Here is a 17,714-nt window from a genome sequence, read left to right as displayed (position 1 = left end):
GGTTTGGCTTAGTGGTGGAGCGTCGGTCTACGGACTGCGGGGTCCCAGGTTCAATTCCGGTCAGGGGCATGTGCATTGGTTGCAGGCACATCCCCGGTGGGGGGTGTGCAGGAGGCAGCTGGTTGATGTTTCTCTCTCATCGATGTTTCTAGCTCTCCATCCCTCTCCCTTCCTCTCTGCAAAAAAATCAATAAAATATATTTAAAATAATAAATAAATAAATAAATAAATAAAGCCTACGCAACTATCACAACCGAAACAACCAAAACCGACCACCAAACAGGCTGCCTGGGGCAATCAGGCTGGCAGGGGGGGCAGTTGGGGATGATCAGGCCAGCAGGGCGGGGGAGTTAGGGGCTATTGGGCAGGCAGGCAGGTGAGCAGTTAGGTGCCAGTGGTCCGGGATTGTGAGAGGCATGTCCGACTGCCGGTTTACGTCCCATCCCCAGGATGGGGGGATCAGGCCTAAACAGGCAGCCAGACATTCCCCAAGGGGTCCCCCATTGGGGAGGGTGCAGGCTGGGCTGCATTTTATGCACCAGACCTTTAGTATTAAAAACATAAAAGTAGCCCTAATTGGTTTGGCTCAGTGGACAGAGCATCAGCCTGCAGACTCAAGGGTCTCAGGTTCGATTCCGGTCAAGGGCATGTACCTTGGTTGCAGGCACATCCCCAGTAGGGGGTGTGCAGGAGGCAGCTGATCAAATGATTCTCTCATCGATGTTTCTAACTCTCTTGCCCTCTGCCTTCCTGTTTCTCTTTAAGTATTACCTTTTTTATTTTTATTTTTTAATCTATTTTATCTTATTATTTTATTAAATATATTTTATTGATTTTGTACAGAGAGGAAGGGAGAGAGATAGAGAGTCAAACATCAATGAGAGTCATCGATCAGCTGCCTCCTGCACACACACCACCACCCCCCCCCCCCCGGATGTGCCCACAACCAAGGTACGTACCCTTGACCGGAATCGAACCTGGGACCCTTCAGTCCTCAGGCCTACGCTCTATCCGCTGAGCCAAACCGGTTAGGGCTACTTTCTTCTTTGAAGTCAATAGAAATACTCCAAAACCGTCCGCTGGAGCCCCACCCGGACCAGCACGGCCCTGGCGGCTGCTCCTCCGCAGCGCAGCGCCCACCCCGCCGGACCCGGACCTTCTCCCGCAGAGGGTGTCACCCCTCCCGGCCCCAGGGGGTGGGCGGCGGGGCTCCCGGCCCGGGGTGACCCCCGTGAGCTCACGAAGCTCCAGGAGGGGCCGAGGCCCCCTCAGGGCCCGGGACCAGCTGCCCCGCATCCCCGCTCCCGGCGCTGCTCCGGGCACAGCGGCTGCTCCGGGCACAGCGGCTGCTCCGGGCACAGCGGCTCCTCCGGGCACAGCGGCTGCTCCGGGCACAGAGGCTCCTCCGGGCACAGCGGCTGCTCCGGGCACAGCGGCTGCTCCGGGCACAGCGGCTCCTCCGGGCACAGCGGCTGCTCCGGGCACAGCGGCTGCTCCGGGCACAGAGGCTGCTCCCGGCACAGCGGCTGCTCCGGGCACAGCGGCTGCTCCGGGCACAGCGGCTGCTCCGGGCACAGAGGCTGCTCCCGGCACAGCGGCTGCTCCGGGCACAGCGGCTGCTCCGGGCACAGCGGCTGCTCCGGGCACAGCGGCTCCTCCGGGCACAGCGGCTGCTCCGGGCACAGCGGCTGCTCCGGGCACAGAGGCTGCTCCCGGCACAGCGGCTGCTCCGGGCACAGCGGCTGCTCCGGGCACAGCGGCTCCTCCGGGCACAGCGGCTCCTCCGGGCACAGCGGCTGCTCCGGGCACAGAGGCTGCTCCCGGCACAGCGGCTGCTCCGGGCACAGCGGCTGCTCCGGGCACAGCGGCTGCTCCGGGCACAGAGGCTGCTCCCGGCACAGCGGCTCCTCCCGGCACAGCGGCTGCTCCGGGCACAGAGGCTGCTCCCGGCACAGCGGCTGCTCCGGGCACAGCGGCTGCTCCGGGCACAGCGGCTCCTCCGGGCACAGCGGCTCCTCCGGGCACAGCGGCTGCTCCGGGCACAGCGGCTGCTCCGGGGACTGCGGCTGCTCCGGGCACAGCGGCTCCTCCGGGCACAGCGGCTGCTCCGGGCACAGCGGCTGCTCCGGGCACGGCGGCTGCTCCGGGCACAGCGGCTGCTCCGGGCACAGCGGCCCCGCGGCCCCTCGGCGCCCGGAGGGAGCGCCCAGCGGCGCTGACCACGGCCTCCCCGAGGCGGCCCCGCCCTCGCGGCCGGTCCGAGCCCCGCCCCGAGGGCCCGCGAGGCCGGAGCGCCCGGCGGTCCAACCCCCGCACCCCGCGCCGCAGCCCGCAGCCCCCGGCCCCCCGGGCACCGGCCCAGCCCCTGCAGCTGGACCCGCAGCCCCTGCAGCTGGACCCGCAGCCCCTGCAGCAGCTGCTCCGGCCCTGGAAGAGGAGTTCCTGCCAACAGGCGCGCCCCCGGGGGGACTGCCGGGGAGCCCCACTGGGCCAGCCCCGACCCCCGGCCCCGACCCCCGGACCAGACCCCCGGACCCCGACCCCCGGACCCAGACCCCCGGACCCAGACCCCCGGACCCAGACCCCCGGCCCCCGACCCCCGGACCCCGACCCCCGGACCCAGACCCCCGGCCCCCGACCCCCGGACCCAGACCCCCGGCCCCGACCCCTCAGCCCCCGACCCCCGGACCCCGACCCCCCGACCCCGACCGCCGGCCCCCGACCTCCCAGCTCCCGAACCCCGGACCCCGACCCCCCGGCCCCCGACCCCCCAGCCCCCGACCCCTCAGCTCCCGACCCCACAGCCCCCGACCCCTGGACCCCGACCTCCCGGACCCTGACCCCCCGGACCCCGACACCCCAGCCCCCGACCCCCGGACCCCAATCCCCCAGCCCCCGACCCCCCAGCCCCTGATCCCCCAGCCCCTGCTGGACCAGCCCCCGACTCCCCGGCCCCCAACCCCCCAACCCCTGGCCCCCGAACCCCAGCCCCCGACCCCCCAGCCCCTGACCCTGTGCGGCCCCAGACGCCCCAGCCCCGACTCAGCCTGCTGCTCCTCCAGCCCCTCCTGGTCCCTCAGCGGCCTGGGTGGCAGGTGCGGCCCACCCACCGGGGACTCCGGCCGATGGCCAGCGGCTGCCCTGTGCCGGGCCGGCCTGTCCTGCTCCTCCCCTGCCCTGGTGTCCAGGGAGGGGGGGGGCAGCCAGAGGCACCGGGAGTCGCCCGGCTGGCCCTGAGCCCCCAGGGACCTGGGCGCGGGCCGATGGACACGCAGCGGACGGGAGACCCTCACGGTCCCCACGCCCCTGGCTGCCCTGCACTCCGCTAGCCCCGGGGGAGCCGGACTCGTGGGTGTGACGGACCAGCCGGGCTGGCTGCCCCCAGGCCCTCCGTCCTCCTCTCCCTTTTCCTTCCTGGCCTTAACCCCTCTGCATCCGGGAGCTCCCGCCCCCCCCGCCCCTCTCGGGTACCAGACCTCACAGGACCAGACCCCTTCCGTCCATGGCACAGTGGGACCTCCGTCGTACATTCCGATCGGGGGATGAGCATCGCCATTTAATTACTAATATTATCGAATGCCGTAGAGGAGCCCTGCAGAGCCTGGCAGAAAAGTTCTGTTCCAGCCTCCCCTCTCCCCCCAAAAAAGAAAAAGAGATACGCCAAAACCGGTTTGCCTCAGTGGATAGAGCGACGGTCTGCGGACTGAAGGGTCCCGGGTTCGATTCCGGTCAAGGGCATGTACCTTGGTTGTGGGCACATCTCCAGTAGGGGGTGTGCAGGAGGCAGCTGATCGATGATTCTCTCTCATCGATGTTTCTAACTCTCTATCCCTCTCTCTTCCTCTCTATAAAAAAATCAATAAAATATTAAAAAAGAAAAAAGAAATCAATAGAAATACATCTACACTAATAAAAGAGAAACATGCAAATCGCTGTCACTTCACAATGCCCACCAGCCAATCAGAAGTGGGTATGCAAATTAACCTGACAAAGATGGAGGAGGCCCCGTCCCCTAGTGGCTCCAGGCCTCTGGGCAGCATGGGCGGGGTGGCAGGACTGCTCTGAAGGGGAGGGGCAGAGGGAGCTGGAGCAGAGACTGAAGCCCCCACTGGAGGGCAGATGGAAGGTGGTGGCCAGAGCAAAGGCCTGGGTCCCAGGTGCCAGAGGTAAACCGGTGCCCGCAGCCAGGGGAAGGAAGGCCTAGGACAGGAATCTTCATGCAACGGGCCTCTGATAGATGATAGATGATAGATAGATAAATAGATAGATAGATAGATAGATAGATTCTTACTTTGTTGTTGGTGTTTGCCAATTTAATTTAAAAAAAAAAAAAAAAGGGTCCCGGCTGGTTTGGCTCAGTGGATGGAGCATCAGCCTGCAGGTTCGATTCCAGTCAAGGGGCACAGGCCCGGGTTCCGGGCTCGACCCCCAGTAGGGGGTGTGCAGGAAGCAGCCAATGAGTGATTCTCTGTCATCATTGATGTTTTTATCGCTGTCTCTCCCTCTCCCTTCTTCTCTAAAATCAATAAAATATATTAAAAAAAAAAAAAAAAAAAAAAAAAAAAGGGAAGGAGATTCTGCTCTAGCCAGTTTGGCTCAGTAGAAAGAGTGTCGGCTGGCAGACTGAATGGTTTTGGGTTCGATTCCGGTCAAGGGCAGGTACCTCAGTTGCAGGCTTTATCCCTGAGGCAACCAGTTGATGCGTCTCTCTCCCATAGATGTTTTTCTCTTTCTCCCTCCCTTCCATGCCCTCTAAAAAAACAGTGGAAAAAATATTCTGGGGTGAGGATTACACACACACACACACACACACACACACACACACACACATTATGCTGAGGGAAATAAGCCAAATATTGTATGCTCCCACTTCTACTCCCCCCCTCCCCGCCCTGGATATATGATATTTTTTTCTGACCCGCAGTTTTCTTTAAAAAAAATTCCAACCTATTTGGGTTAAAAGAATAAATATCATACATTCATATATCCAGGGCAAACCCTATTTTTATTTGTTTTTTATTTTATTGGTTTCAGAGAGGAAAGAAGAGGGAGAAAGGGAGAGAGATAGAAGCATCCATGATGAGAATCATGGATCGGCTGCCTCCTGCATGCCCCCTGCTGGGGATGGAGCCCACAAGCCGGACATGTGCCCTGACCGGGCATCACTCTTCGTTCATAGGTTGGCACTCAACCACTGAGCCACACCGGCTGAACTCTGCTCCCACTTCCCTGAGGTACAAGGTGACCAGACGTCCCGCTTTTGGCGGGACAGTCCCGATTTTTAACAATTTGTCCCGTGTCCCACGGCATTTTAAAAAAGTCCCAGCCGAACCCGGTGTGGCTCAGTGGATAGAGCGTCGGCTTGGGGACTGAAGGGACCCGGGTTTCGATTCCGGTCAAGGGCATGTACCTTGGTTGCAGGCATATCTCCAGTAGGGGGTGTGCAAGAGGCAGCTGATCGATGGATGACTCTCTCATCGATGTTTCTAACTCTCTATCTCTCTCCCTTCCTCTCTGTACAAAATCAATAAAATATATAAAAAAGTCGCGAATTTTGGTGAGAATGCAAGACAAGCTAGGGAACGGCGGGAGAACGGGAAGGGAATATACGGTTTTCGGCGGCCGTGTGGCTGTTTAGCCAGGATATGAGTTTTATATTATTTTAGTTAATCTTGTCATGTTAAACTTTAATAATAACAAATAATTGCTGAGAACTGATTATCGAGAACTGCTTATCAACGTTCGCATTGTTGATCAGTTGTTAGAATTCACTCAGATGAGAAATATGCCAAAGAATAAAATACAGTAGACTACACATAATTTTTTAATTATATTTGTCAATTGTACTTATGTTGAAATTTTTAAAAAATATATTACAATACTATTTTTGCATTCTATGAAAATTTTTGTTGCTCCTTATACACCAAATTTTTTAAAAAATATATTTCATTGATTTTACATAGAGAGGAATTAAGAGAGATAGAGAGTTAGAAACGTCGATGAGAGAGAGTCATCGACCAGCTGCCTCCTGCACACATCCCCGGTGGGGATGTGCCCGCAACCAAGGCACGTGCCCTTGACCAGAATCGAACCGGGGACCCTTCAGTCTGCAGGCCGATGCTCTATCCACTGAGCCAAACCGGCCTCGGCATATAGACCAAATTTTTAATCAAGAACTCCCCCCCCCCCATCCCCCAATGGTGTCCCGCTTTACCAATGTTAAAATCTGATCGCCTTAAGTTAGAAACATCCATGAAAGAGAAACATCGATCAGCTGCCTCCTGCATACCCGCCACTGGGGATGTGCCCGCAACCAACGCACATGCCCTTGACCGGAATCGAACCCGGGACCCTTCAGTCCCGATCAGGGCGGGATTCAGTGTTTGGGGAGGACAGAGTCTGGGCTTGGCGAGCCTGAGGGCGCCATGGCAGGAAATTCCAGGCCTTTTCACGTGGTTGTTGGGTCACAGGTATTTTCCTTCAATGCAAGCAGCGCCTTCAAGCGGTGCCCCAGGGCACTCACAGCTGCCTCCTTCCTGGAGCATCGCTGCAGGCTGGGCCGCCCCGCCCGCCTGCCGCCCAGCCCTGCCCGGCCCGGCCCAGCCCGCCCGGGAGGTGGGAGGTGGGCCTGGGCGTGTCCAGCTCCACGTGGAGAGATTGTATCAGCCCTCCTCCCCCGGCTTCCTCTCACTCACAGACTGCGGCCAGGAGTGCCACCCCACAGCCAGCAGTCAGGGGGGTAAGTCCGGGGGCCTGGCCCTCCTCGGAGGAGGCAGGGCGTGAGGGCTCAGACATCCCGGGGGCCTGGGCCATGGGCCTGCGGCAGGATGGATGCTCAGCCCGGTTCCATTCATTCCAAGGCTGGGAAAGACCCATTTTCCAGAGCAAAGCAGGAGCTGGGAGCTGTGTGTGTTAGAGGAGGGGAGGCGGTGGATGGGGGGAGGCCGGTGTTTTTGGGGTTTTGATGATTTTTAAAAATATATATATTTTATTGATTTTTTACAGAGAGGAAGAGAGAGGGATAGAAAGTTAGAAACATCGATGAGAGAGAATCATCGATCAGCTGCCTCCTGCACACCCCCTACTGGGGATGTGCCCGCAACCAAGGTACATGCCCTTGCTCGGAATCGAACCCGGGACCTTTCAGTCCACAGGCCAACGCTCTATCCACTGAGCCAAACCAGTCCCGGCTCATCATGGATGCTTCTATCTCTCTCTATCCCTCTCCTTTGCCCTCTAAAATCAATAAAAACAATTTTTAAAAAATTAAGATCAGATCTGGAAAAACAATAAAAAAAAAACAAAACAACAGAAAGCTATCAGGTTTCAGGCAGAGAAACCGGTGGCCCGTGAGCTCCCTTATCGCTGAGGCGAGGACAGGGAGGACATGATGAGAGCGAGATTTCCCTGTTCGGCGGCGGCGGAGGGAGGACAGAGCGAGGTCTGTGCGGCCTGGGGCGGCTGAGGCGCCTCACCCACGGAGCCAGGCCAGCCGGCTGGGGGACATTCTCATTTCATGGTATTTAAATTCTCACCGAGGGATATTTTCTCCCATTGATTTGTAGGGAAAAGTGGAAGAGAGAGAGAGAGAGAGAGAGAGAGAGAGAGAGAGAGAGAGAGAGAGGAGAAACAGCCATTGATTGGCCGCCTCCTGGCCAGGGATTGAGCCTGTAAGCAAGGTAGGTGCCCTGGACCGGGAATCGAACCCGGGACCGAGCCCCGTGGTTCCGCAGGCGGACGCTCTGACCGCCTAGCCACATTGCCAGCCGGGCTGGGGACATTCTTATTTTATTTTATTTAAATTCTCACCAAAGGATATTTTCTCCCATTGATTTGTAGGGAAAAAGTGGAAGGGAGGAGAAGGAGGGAGGAAGAGAGAGAGAGAGAGAGAGAGAGAGACGCGAGAGCGAGCCTGTGAGAGAGATACATTATTGGTCGCCTCCCACGCCAGGGATTGAGCCTGCAAGCAATGTAGGTGCCCCTGACCACTGAGCCACACGGCCGGCCTGACGGCTCCCTGTCTTGTTTCTGCAGATCCCCGCCTCCGATTCGGCTCCACCGAGATGCTGTGCGAAGCCCTCGGCCGGTTTGGCCAGAAGCTGGTGCGCAGGCGGCCCCTGGAGTGGAAGGAGGGCTCCGGAGGCGGCCTGGCCCGGTGCCTGAGCACCCTGGACCTGGTGGCCCTGGGGTGGGCAGCACCCTGGGGGCGGGCGTGTACGTCCTGCCGGGAGGTGGCCCGGGACCAGGCGGGCCCGGCCATCGTGCTGTGCTTCCTGGTGGCCGCCGTGACCTCCGTGCTGTCGGGGCTGTGCTACGCCGAGTTCGGGGCGCGGGTGCCCTGCTCGGGGTCCGCCTACCTCTACAGCTACGTCACCGTGGGGCAGCTGTGCGCCTTCGTCACCGGCTGGAACCTCATCCTCTCCTACGTCATCGGTGAGAGCGGGGCCGCTGGGGACCGGGGGAGGGGGGCTGGGGTCTGCGTCCTGCTTCTTCTTCTTCTTCTCCTTCTTCTTCTTCTCCTTCTTCTTCTTCCTCTTCTTCTTCTTCTTCTTCTTCTTCTTCTTCTTCTTCTTCTTCTTCTTCTGGGGTCTGTGTCCTTCTTCTTCTTCTTCTTCTTCTTCTTCTTCTTCTTCTTCTTCTTCTTCTTCTTTTCCTTCTTCCTGCTTCTCCTCCTCCTCCTCCTCCTCCTCTCCTCCTCCTCCTCCCTCCTCCTCCTCCTCTTCCTCTTCTTCTTCTTCTTCTTCTTCTGGGGTCTGTGTCCTGCTTCTTCTTCTTCTTCTTCTTCTTCTTCTTCTTCTTTCTTCTTTCCTTCTCCTTCTGCTTCTCCTCCTCCTCCTCCTCCCCTCCTCCTCCTCCTCTTCTTCTTCTTCTTCTTCTTCTTCTTTTCCTTCTCCTTCTGCTCCTCCTCCTCCTCCTCCTCCTCTTCCTCCTCCTCCTCCCCTCCTCCTCCTCCTCCTCCCCTCCTCCTCCTCCTCTTCTTCTTCTTCTTCTTCTTCTTTTCCTTCTGCTCCTCCTCCTCCTCCTCCTCCTCCTCCTCTTCCTCCTCCTCCTCCTCCCCCCCCCCCCGCCGCCGCTGCTGCTTCTTCTTCTTCTTCTTCTTCTTCTTCTTCTTCTTCTTCTTCAAAATATATTTTATTGATTTTTTACAGAGAGGAAGGGAGAGATAGAGAGTTAGAAACATCGATGAGAGAGAATCATCGATCAGCTGCCTCTTGCACACCCCCCACTGGGGATGTGCCCACAACCAAGGTACATGCCCTTGACCAGAATCGAACCCGGGACCTTTCAGTCCCTAAGCCGACGTTCTATCCACTGAGCCAAACCGGTTTTGGCCAGAAGTGAAACTCGTTCAGATGGCTCTTGTCTGTCTGATTCCCCCCAAACCTGTGCCCTGGCGCCCGGCAGGGGGCGGGTCACTGGGGGTGAACCTGCCTCCTCCGGCCACAGGGAGCGCCAGTGTGGCCCGGGCCTTGAGCGACACCGTCGACAGCCTGACCGGGCAGCACATGTCGCGGGCGCTGCAGGAGAGCGTGCCCCTGCGCCTGCCCCTCCTGGCCAGCTCCCTGGACTTCTTCGCGCTGGGCCTGGTGCTGCTGCTCACCGGTGAGGCGGCCGGGCGGGGTGGGATGGGGCTGGGGCGGGGAGGGGGAGCGGCTGGGGCGGGGGAGGCTGGGCTGGGGCGATGGGTGAGGGATGTGAGGCCAGAAAAGGGGATTTCCTGTGGGAGAAACAGGAAGGCAGGATGTAGACATTGTCCCCATCCTCGGAACTCATTTTGAGCTGGACCTTTTATTTTACATTTTTATTTTTTTAAATTTATTTAAAATATATATATATATATATATATATATATATATATATATATATATATATATATATATTATTGAATTTTTTACAGAGAGGAAGGGAGAGGGATAGAGAGCTGGAAACTTGAATGAGAGAGAAACATCGACCAGCTGCCTCCTGCACACCCTCTACCGGGGATGTGCCCGCAACCAAGGTACATGCCCTTGACCGGAATTGAACCTGGGACCTTTCAGTCCTCAGGTTGATGCTCTATCCACTGAGCCAAACTCATTTCGGCTAGACCTTTTATTTTTAAAATATATTTTTATTGATTTCAGAGAGAGAGAGAGAGAGAGAGAGAGAGAGAGAGATCAATGATGAGAATCACGGATCAGCTACTTCCTGCACACCCCCTACTGGGGATGTGCCCACAACCAAGGTACATGCCCTTGACTGGAATCAAACCTGGGACCCTTCAGTCCGCAGACCGACGCCCTATCCAATGAGCCACACTGGTCAGCACACAGTTCCAGCACATCTTCACTGCCGCCCGGGGAAACCTGCACCATTGAGCAGCCCCCGCCCCGCCCGCCCCTGGGGACCACTCCGTGGCCTGCTGTCTAGATTTCCGTCCCGTCTTCTCACAGGTGTCCTGGTCCTGGGAGCCCGTGAGTCGGCGCTGGTGACCAAGATATTCACGGGCGTGAACCTCCTGGTGCTCGGCTTCGTCATCCTCTCCGGCTTCCTTACGGGGCGCCTGCACCACTGGCAGCTCACGGAGCAGGACTACGCGCTGGCCCAGTCCAAGGCCAACGGCACCGAGAGGTCAGGAGGGCAATTATTTTCTTTCTTTTTTTAAAATATATTTTATTGTTTTTTTTACAGAGAGGAAGGGAGAGGGAGAGAGAGCCAGAAACATCAATGAGAGAGAAACATCGGCCAGCTGCCTCCTGCACTCCCCCTCCTGGGGATGTGCCCGCAATCAAGGCACATGCCTTGACCGGAATCGAACCCGGGACCTTTCAGTCCGCAGGCCGACGCCCTATCCACTGAGCCACACCTGTTTCGGCAATTTCTTTTTATTAAGTATATTTCTTTTAATGATGATTTGCAGAAAGGAAGGGAGAAGGAGAGGGAGAGAGAGAAACATCCATGATGAGAGAGAATCAATAATCGGCTGCCCCCTGCACGCCCCACACTGGGGAGCGAGTGAGCCCCATAACCCGGGCCTGTACCCTTGACCGGGAATTGAACCTTGACCTCTTGGTTCGTAGGTCAATGCTCAACCACTGAGCCACACTGGCCGGGGGGAGGGCACTGTTGGCCGCAGACGTGTGTGGAGTGCAGAGCTGGGAGTGCGGTGGGAGGCAGGTGCGGGCGGATGGGCTGGGGCCGGGGCCAGGGCTGGGGGTGGGGCGGGGGACAGACCAGGGCTGCGATCCCAGGGAGATGGCTCAGTGGCTCACCGTCCTCCTCCCCTGCCTCCTCTCCCCACAGCCTGGGCCTGCTGGGCGCCGGGGGCTTCGTGCCTTTTGGCTTCCAGGGGGTTCTCCGCGGGGCCGCCACCTGCTTCTACGCCTTCGTGGGTTTCGACTGCATCGCCACCGCAGGTGCAGGGTCCGGACGCCCGAGGGTGCGGGCCGCCCTGGGGGTGTGGGAAGCTGGTGGAGGGGGCAGGGCTGGTGGAGGGGGCAGGGCTGGTGGAGGGGGCAGGGCTGGTGGAGGGGGCACGGGGCTGGTGGAGGGGGCAGGGCTGGTGGAGGGGGCAGGGCTGGTGGAGGGGGCACGGGGCTGGTGGAGGGGGCAGGGCTGGTGGAGGGGGCAGGGCTGGTGGAGGGGGCAGGGCTGGTGGAGGGGGCACGGGGCTGGTGGAGGGGGGCACGGGGCTGGTGGAGGGGGCACGGGGCTGGTGGAGGGGGCAGGGCTGGTGGGGGGGGCACGGGGCTGGTGGAGGGTGCAGGGCTGGCGGAGGGGGCACGGGGCTGGTGGGGGGGGCAGGGCTGGTGGGAGGGGCACGGGGCTGGCGGAGGGGACACGGGGCTGGTGGGGGGGCACGGGGCTGGTGGAGGGGGCACAGGGCTGGTGGAGGGGGCACGGGGCTGGTGGGGGGGGCACTAGGCTGGTGGGAGGGGCACGGGGCTGGCGGAGGGGACACGGGGCTGGTGGAGGGGGCACAGGGCTGGTGGAGGGGGCACGGGGCTGGTGGGGGGGGCACTAGGCTGGTGGGAGGGGCACGGGGCTGGCGGAGGGGACACGGGGCTGGTGGAGGGGGCGGGGCTGGTGGAGGGGGCACAGGGCTGGTGGAGGGGGCACGGGGCTGGTGGAGGGGGCAGGGCTGGCAGAGGGGGCACGGGGCTGGTGGAGGGGCACGGGGCTGGTGGAGGGGGCACGGGGCTGGTGGAGGGGGGCACGGGGCTGGTGGAGGGGGCACGGGGCTGGTGGGGGGGGCACGGGGCTGGTGGAGGGGGCACGGGGCTGGTGGAGGGGGCAGGGCTGGTGGAGGGGGCACGGGGCTGGTGGGTGGTGCCCGGCTTCGGGGAGTTCCCAGGAGGAGGGCTCTGTGCCTCCCCCCGGCCTGTGCCCCTGACCCTCGCCCTCCCGCCCGCAGGGGAAGAAGCCCGGGACCCCCAGCGCGCCATCCCGCTGGGCACCGTGGCCTCGCTCTCCATCTGCTTCCTGGCGTACTGCGGCGTGTCAGCCGCCCTCACCCTCATGGTGCCCTACTACCAGCTCAGCACCCACAGCCCCCTGCCCGACGCCTTCCTGCAGGTGGGCTGGCCCTGGGCCCGCTACGTGGTGGCCGCGGGCACCCTCTGCGCCCTCTCGTCCAGGTCAGTGCCGGCGGCTGGCCCCGCCCCCTCCCCACTCCCCGCCCCCAGCCGCCCCGCCCCCAGCTGCCCGGGGGAGGGACAGAGGGAGACACACCGGGAGCCGCGGAGATGCCCGAGCCCGGGGGTGGGCAAACTCATTCGTCAGCAGAGCCACACATCAGCAGTGCAGTGATTGACATTTCTTTGGAAAGCCAATTGTTTTAAACTTAAACTGTTCAGGTAGGTACATTGTTATTCACTTAACTAGAGGCCCAGTGCACGAAATTCGTGCATGGAGCGGGGTGAAGGGGAGGGTGTCCCTCAGCCCAGCCTGCACCCTCTCCGATCTGGGACCCCTCCAGAGATGTCCGACTGCCTGGTGGGGTAGTGTCTAAACAGGCAGACATCCCTCTCACAATCCGGGACTGTTGGCTCCCAACTGCTCGCCTGCCTGCCAGCCTGATCACCCCCTAACCACTCCCCTGCCAGCCTGATTGATGTCTAACTGCTCCCCTGCCAGCCTGTTTGCCCCCAACTTCCCTCCTCTGCTGACCTGGTCACCCCTAACTGCCCTCCCCTGCAGGGTTGATTGCCTCTAACTGCCCTCCCCTGCAGGCTTGATCACTTCCAACTGCCCTCCCTTGCAGGCCTGGTGCCTCTCAACTGCCCTCCCCTGCTGGCCATCTTGTGGTGGCCATCTTGTATCCACATGGGGGCAGGATCTTTGACCACATGGGGGCAGCCATCTTGTGTGTTGGCGTGACGGTCAATTAGGTAGGATTAGGGTACTCCTAAGCCGGCCTCTGCTAAAAACTCAAGGGGCCAAAGAGCCAAATGTGGCTCGTTTGCCGAAGTTTGCTGACCATTGCCCTGGCCTTCGTGGCTCAGTGGCTAGGGTGTCAGCCTGTGGACTCAGGCTCCCGGGTTCCGTTCCGGTCAAGGGCATGTGCCTTGGTTGCAGGTTCGATCCCCAGTCTTGTTCAGGGCAGGGACGGGAGGCAATCCATCGATGTGTCTCTCTCATGTTGATGTTTCTCTCTCGGTCTCTCTCCCTCCCTTCTACTCCCACTAAAACTCAATGGAAAAATACCCTCAGGTGAGGATGAATGACAGCGTGTGGGCCAGGCCTGGGCAGCCCAGGCCTGCCTGCCGGGGATCGCCACACACACACACACACATACACACACACACACACACACACACACACACACACGTCTCCCCTCCCTCCGCCAGCCTCCTGGGCGCCATGTTCCCCATGCCGCGGGTGATCCTGGCCATGGCGGAGGACGGACTCCTGTTCCGGGCGCTGGCCCGGATCCACCCCCGGACTCACACCCCCATCGTGGCCACCGTGGTGTCTGGGATTCTTGCAGGTGGGTAAGCCAAACCCCAAACCTACCCCATTCCCACCCAACTCCCTCCGCTGGGATGTCCCCGGTGGGTTCTCACCCGCTCCCTTCCCCCCACCCCATGTCTGCCCTCTCCTCCCCACCCCACCCCGTGTCTGCCCCCTCCCTGCAGCCCTCATGGCCTTGCTCTTTGAGCTCAACCACCTGGTGGACCTCATGTCGATCGGGACCCTGCTGGCCTACTCCCTGGTGGCCTTCTCCGTGCTGGTTCTCAGGTGAGGCCCCGCGAGAGGTTTGTTTTTATTTGTTTGTATAGATCTCAGAGAGGAAGGGAGGGGAGGCAGGGACAGAAACACCCATCCTGAGAGAGAATCTCGGATCGGCTGCCTCCTGCACGCCCCCCACTGGGCACCAAGCCCACAGTCCGGGCGTGTGTCCTGACTGGGGATCGAACCGGGACCTCCTGGTTCTTGGGTCATCCCCCTCAACCACGTGAGCCACCCGGGCTTGGGCTCCTGAGGAAGAGACAGACGGAGACAGACGGAGACAGACAGACATCGTGGTTGCCTCCCATATGCACCCGGACTGGGGACGACCCCCCAGCTGGGCCCGCGCCCTGACCACGCATGGCACCTGGGGTCTCAGCTGCCCTGGAGGATACTCGCCCGGCGGAGCCCCCGCCCGGGCTCGAACCCGGGGCCCTGATGGGGGAGCTGCTCCCCTCTTGCCTCCGCGCGGCCTCCTCGGTGCTGCCCCCGCAGGCGGGAAGGGCCGTGTGATGGGGAGGTGGGTGGGGGGCGTGTGAAGGCGGCAGGCCTGTCTCTCACCAGGTACCAGCCGGACCAGCACCCGGGCGAGAAGGAGAAGCCGGGGGAGGAGATGACGGAGGTGCAGCGCGGGCCGGACGCCGGCTCCCGGGGGCCTGAGCCGGCGGCGGGCGCCCTGCGGGGCCTGTGGAGCCCGGGGACCGCCGTGCCCACCCCGCGGTCCGGCCAAGCCGCCTACGGCTGCGCCTTGGCGCTGGGTGAGCGGGGGCGGCGCTGGGGCCGGAGGGGCCGGAGGAGGGGGCGCGGGTGCCTGCGGGGCGTCCTGGGCAGATGAGGGCCCATCGCTTTGTTCCTGATGTCATCCCATGGGCTTTTATTTTACTTTTTAAAAAATATTTTTATTGCCCTGACCGGTTTGGCTCCGTGGATAGAGCGTCAGCCTGCAGACTCAAGGGTTCCAGGTTCGATTCCGGCCAAGGGCATGTGCCTGGGTTGCGGGCACAACCCCAGTAGAGGGTGTGCAGGAGGCAGCTGATCGATGACTCTCTCTCATCGATGTTTCTGACCCTCCATCCCTCTCCCTCTCTGTAAAAAAATCAATAAAATATATATTTAAAAAATAAAAAATAAAAAACATTTTTAGCCGAAACCGGTTTGGCTCAGTGGTAGAGCGTCGGTCTGCGGACTGAAGGGTCAGGGGCATGTATTGTATGTTGGTTGCGGATACATCCCCGGTAGGGGGTGTGCAGGAGGCAGCTGTTTGATGTTTCTCTCTCATCGACATTTCTAGTTCTCTCTCTCCCTTCCTCTTTGTAAAAAAATCAATAAAATATATTTAAAAACAAAACAAAACAAAATATTTTTATTGAATTTTTACAGGGAGGAAGGGAAAAGAATAGAGAGAAACATCGATAAGAGAGAAACATCCATCAGCTGCCTCCTGCACACCCCCTACTGGGGATATGCCTGCAACCAACGTACATGCCCTTGACCGGAATCGAACCTGGGACCTTTCATTCCACATGCCGACGCTCTAGCCACTGAGCCACATTGATGGGCATCTCATTGATGTTTGGAGAGAGTGGACTGGGGGTGGGGGTGGGGAGAGAAACACTGACGTGAGGGAGACACACAGACCCGATGCCTCCCGCACGAGGGGTCGAACCTGCCGCCCGGGTGCATGTCCCTGAATCGAACCCGTGACCCTGAGGTGCAGGGCCGGCGCTCTAACCACTGAGTGACCCGGGCCGGGCACAAAGACCCAGGTGGATGTGGGCGGTTTGAGGTGGGATGTGACCCGATCCCTCGACACCTTTGGCCTCTGAACTTGACCTGCTCTCCCCCCGCCCGCCCGCCCCCGGCAGCCGTGCTGCTGACCGCCCTGAGCCTGGTCCTGGCCCAGTGGCCCGGCCGCCTGGCCTCCGGGGACCCCCTGGCCGCCGCCCTGACGGGGCTGCTGCTGCTGCTGGTGGTGGGGCTCACGGCCGTCCTCTGGAGGCAGCCCCAGAACCCTGCTGCTCTGCGCTTCAAGGTGGGTGACCTGTGACCCCGGGGGGGGGGGGGTGGACTCCGCCCGCTTCACTGGGCGGGGAGGCAGGGGGAGGGCCGGCATGAAGGGACCGGAACAGCACAGACGGGTGAACGGGAACAGACCAGAGACCAGGAGCCAGGGGTCAGACGGCTGGACCTCAGAGGGAGGGTGGGGGTAAGAGGGAGAGATCAACCAAAGGACTTGTGTGCACAGCCAGGAGCCTAACCAGGCGTCGAGGACAACAGGGGGGTGAGGACATGAGTGTAGGGAGGGGGGTTGGGGGATGGGAATGGGGGTTTGAGGACAAATATGGGATACCTTAATCAATAGAGAAATTTAAAAAAACAATAAGATTGGTACCCATGGCCCTTAAGATTCTTCAGATACATTATAAATGAAACAGACTTCAATGATTAAGCTAAGAACCTAAACAACAGTGACATGATTTTGTAATTTATGAAACAAATAACAACCAGAAGTTGTTTATGAAATAAAATCCTATTCAAACACACGACTATAAAATAAAATTAAAAATAGAATAGAATAGAATAGAATAGAATAGAATAGAATAGAATAGAATAGAATAGAATAGAATAGAATGGACCACCCCAACCCACACTCCACTCAGCGGCATGCGCTGGGAGACCCCGTCTACCAGGCATGGAGGGCGTGGCCTGACGGGACTGGGCTCCCCCCGCTCCTCCCCCCCCAGGGACGGGGTCTCCCTCCGGGCGCTCAGGGGTGACCTTCGCCCCAGGTACCCGCGCTGCCCGCGCTGCCCCTCGCCAGCATCTTCGTGAACCTGTACCTGATGCTGCAGATGCCCGCCCACACCTGGGCGCAGTTCGGCGTCTGGTTGGCGATGGGTACGTGGCCTCCGGGGGGAAGGGGGGGGGACTGAACCCCAGATCCTCCCTCCCCCCAGCCATCTCCGGGGTCCCCCGCTCACCGTCGTGTCCCCCAGGCGCCGCCATCTACTTCGGCTACGGGATCCGGCACAGCTCGGAGGCCGCCCCTGCGCAGACCCGGCTCTAGGGACCCGGCCTCCGGCCCCGAGCATCTCCTGTCCCCGGGCCCGGCCTCCCCGGGGGTGAGGGGGGCTCTGGGGCCTCTCTGAGGGGTGAGGGGGCGCCCCGGGCCTCTCCCGGGGGTGAGGGGGGGCTCCCCGGGGCCCCGGTTCCGTGTCCCCGTGGAGAGGCGGAGACGCGCGCAGAGCGCACAGGGTGCTGGGCGGGGGGTGCGCTCTCACCACGCCGGGCGGACAGGGAGCCCCCATCCCAGCAACCGGAAGAGGAAATGAACTTCCAGGGAGAGCAGATTGCCCCATGGGAAGAAAAGTCCTGTTTCAACTCTGTGGTGTCCACAGTGCACCCTTTTTTTTGAGTAATTTTTCATTAAAAAAATGTTTTTTCTCAATTACAGTTGGCATTCAGTCCTCTGTTCGTTTCAGATAGTCAGCACCGCGGTGAGA

At 60.2% G+C, this 17,714-nt stretch overlaps 1 protein-coding gene across 1 annotated transcript; it reads left to right on the top strand.

Moving 5' to 3' along the window:
- Positions 1–8,063: 8,063 nt before the first annotated feature.
- Positions 8,064–17,554, top strand: LOC311633906 (cationic amino acid transporter 3-like; the record flags this gene model as incomplete). Its single annotated transcript, XM_084906911.1, is given in 13 exon segments — positions 8,064–8,181; positions 8,184–8,229; positions 8,231–8,433; positions 9,448–9,603; positions 10,434–10,611; positions 11,284–11,396; positions 12,395–12,617; positions 13,830–13,969; positions 14,118–14,220; positions 14,776–14,969; positions 16,077–16,243; positions 17,001–17,109; positions 17,208–17,554. Coding segments are annotated over 13 exon segments (1,821 nt in total). The 3' UTR covers positions 17,279–17,554.
- Positions 17,555–17,714: the final 160 nt, after the last annotated feature.

Source organism: Pipistrellus hanaki, assembly GCF_964339955.1.
Source record: "Pipistrellus hanaki genome assembly, chromosome: 15".
Lineage (NCBI taxonomy): Eukaryota > Metazoa > Chordata > Mammalia > Chiroptera > Vespertilionidae > Pipistrellus > Pipistrellus hanaki.
This window is presented reverse-complemented; position numbering and strand designations above follow the sequence as displayed.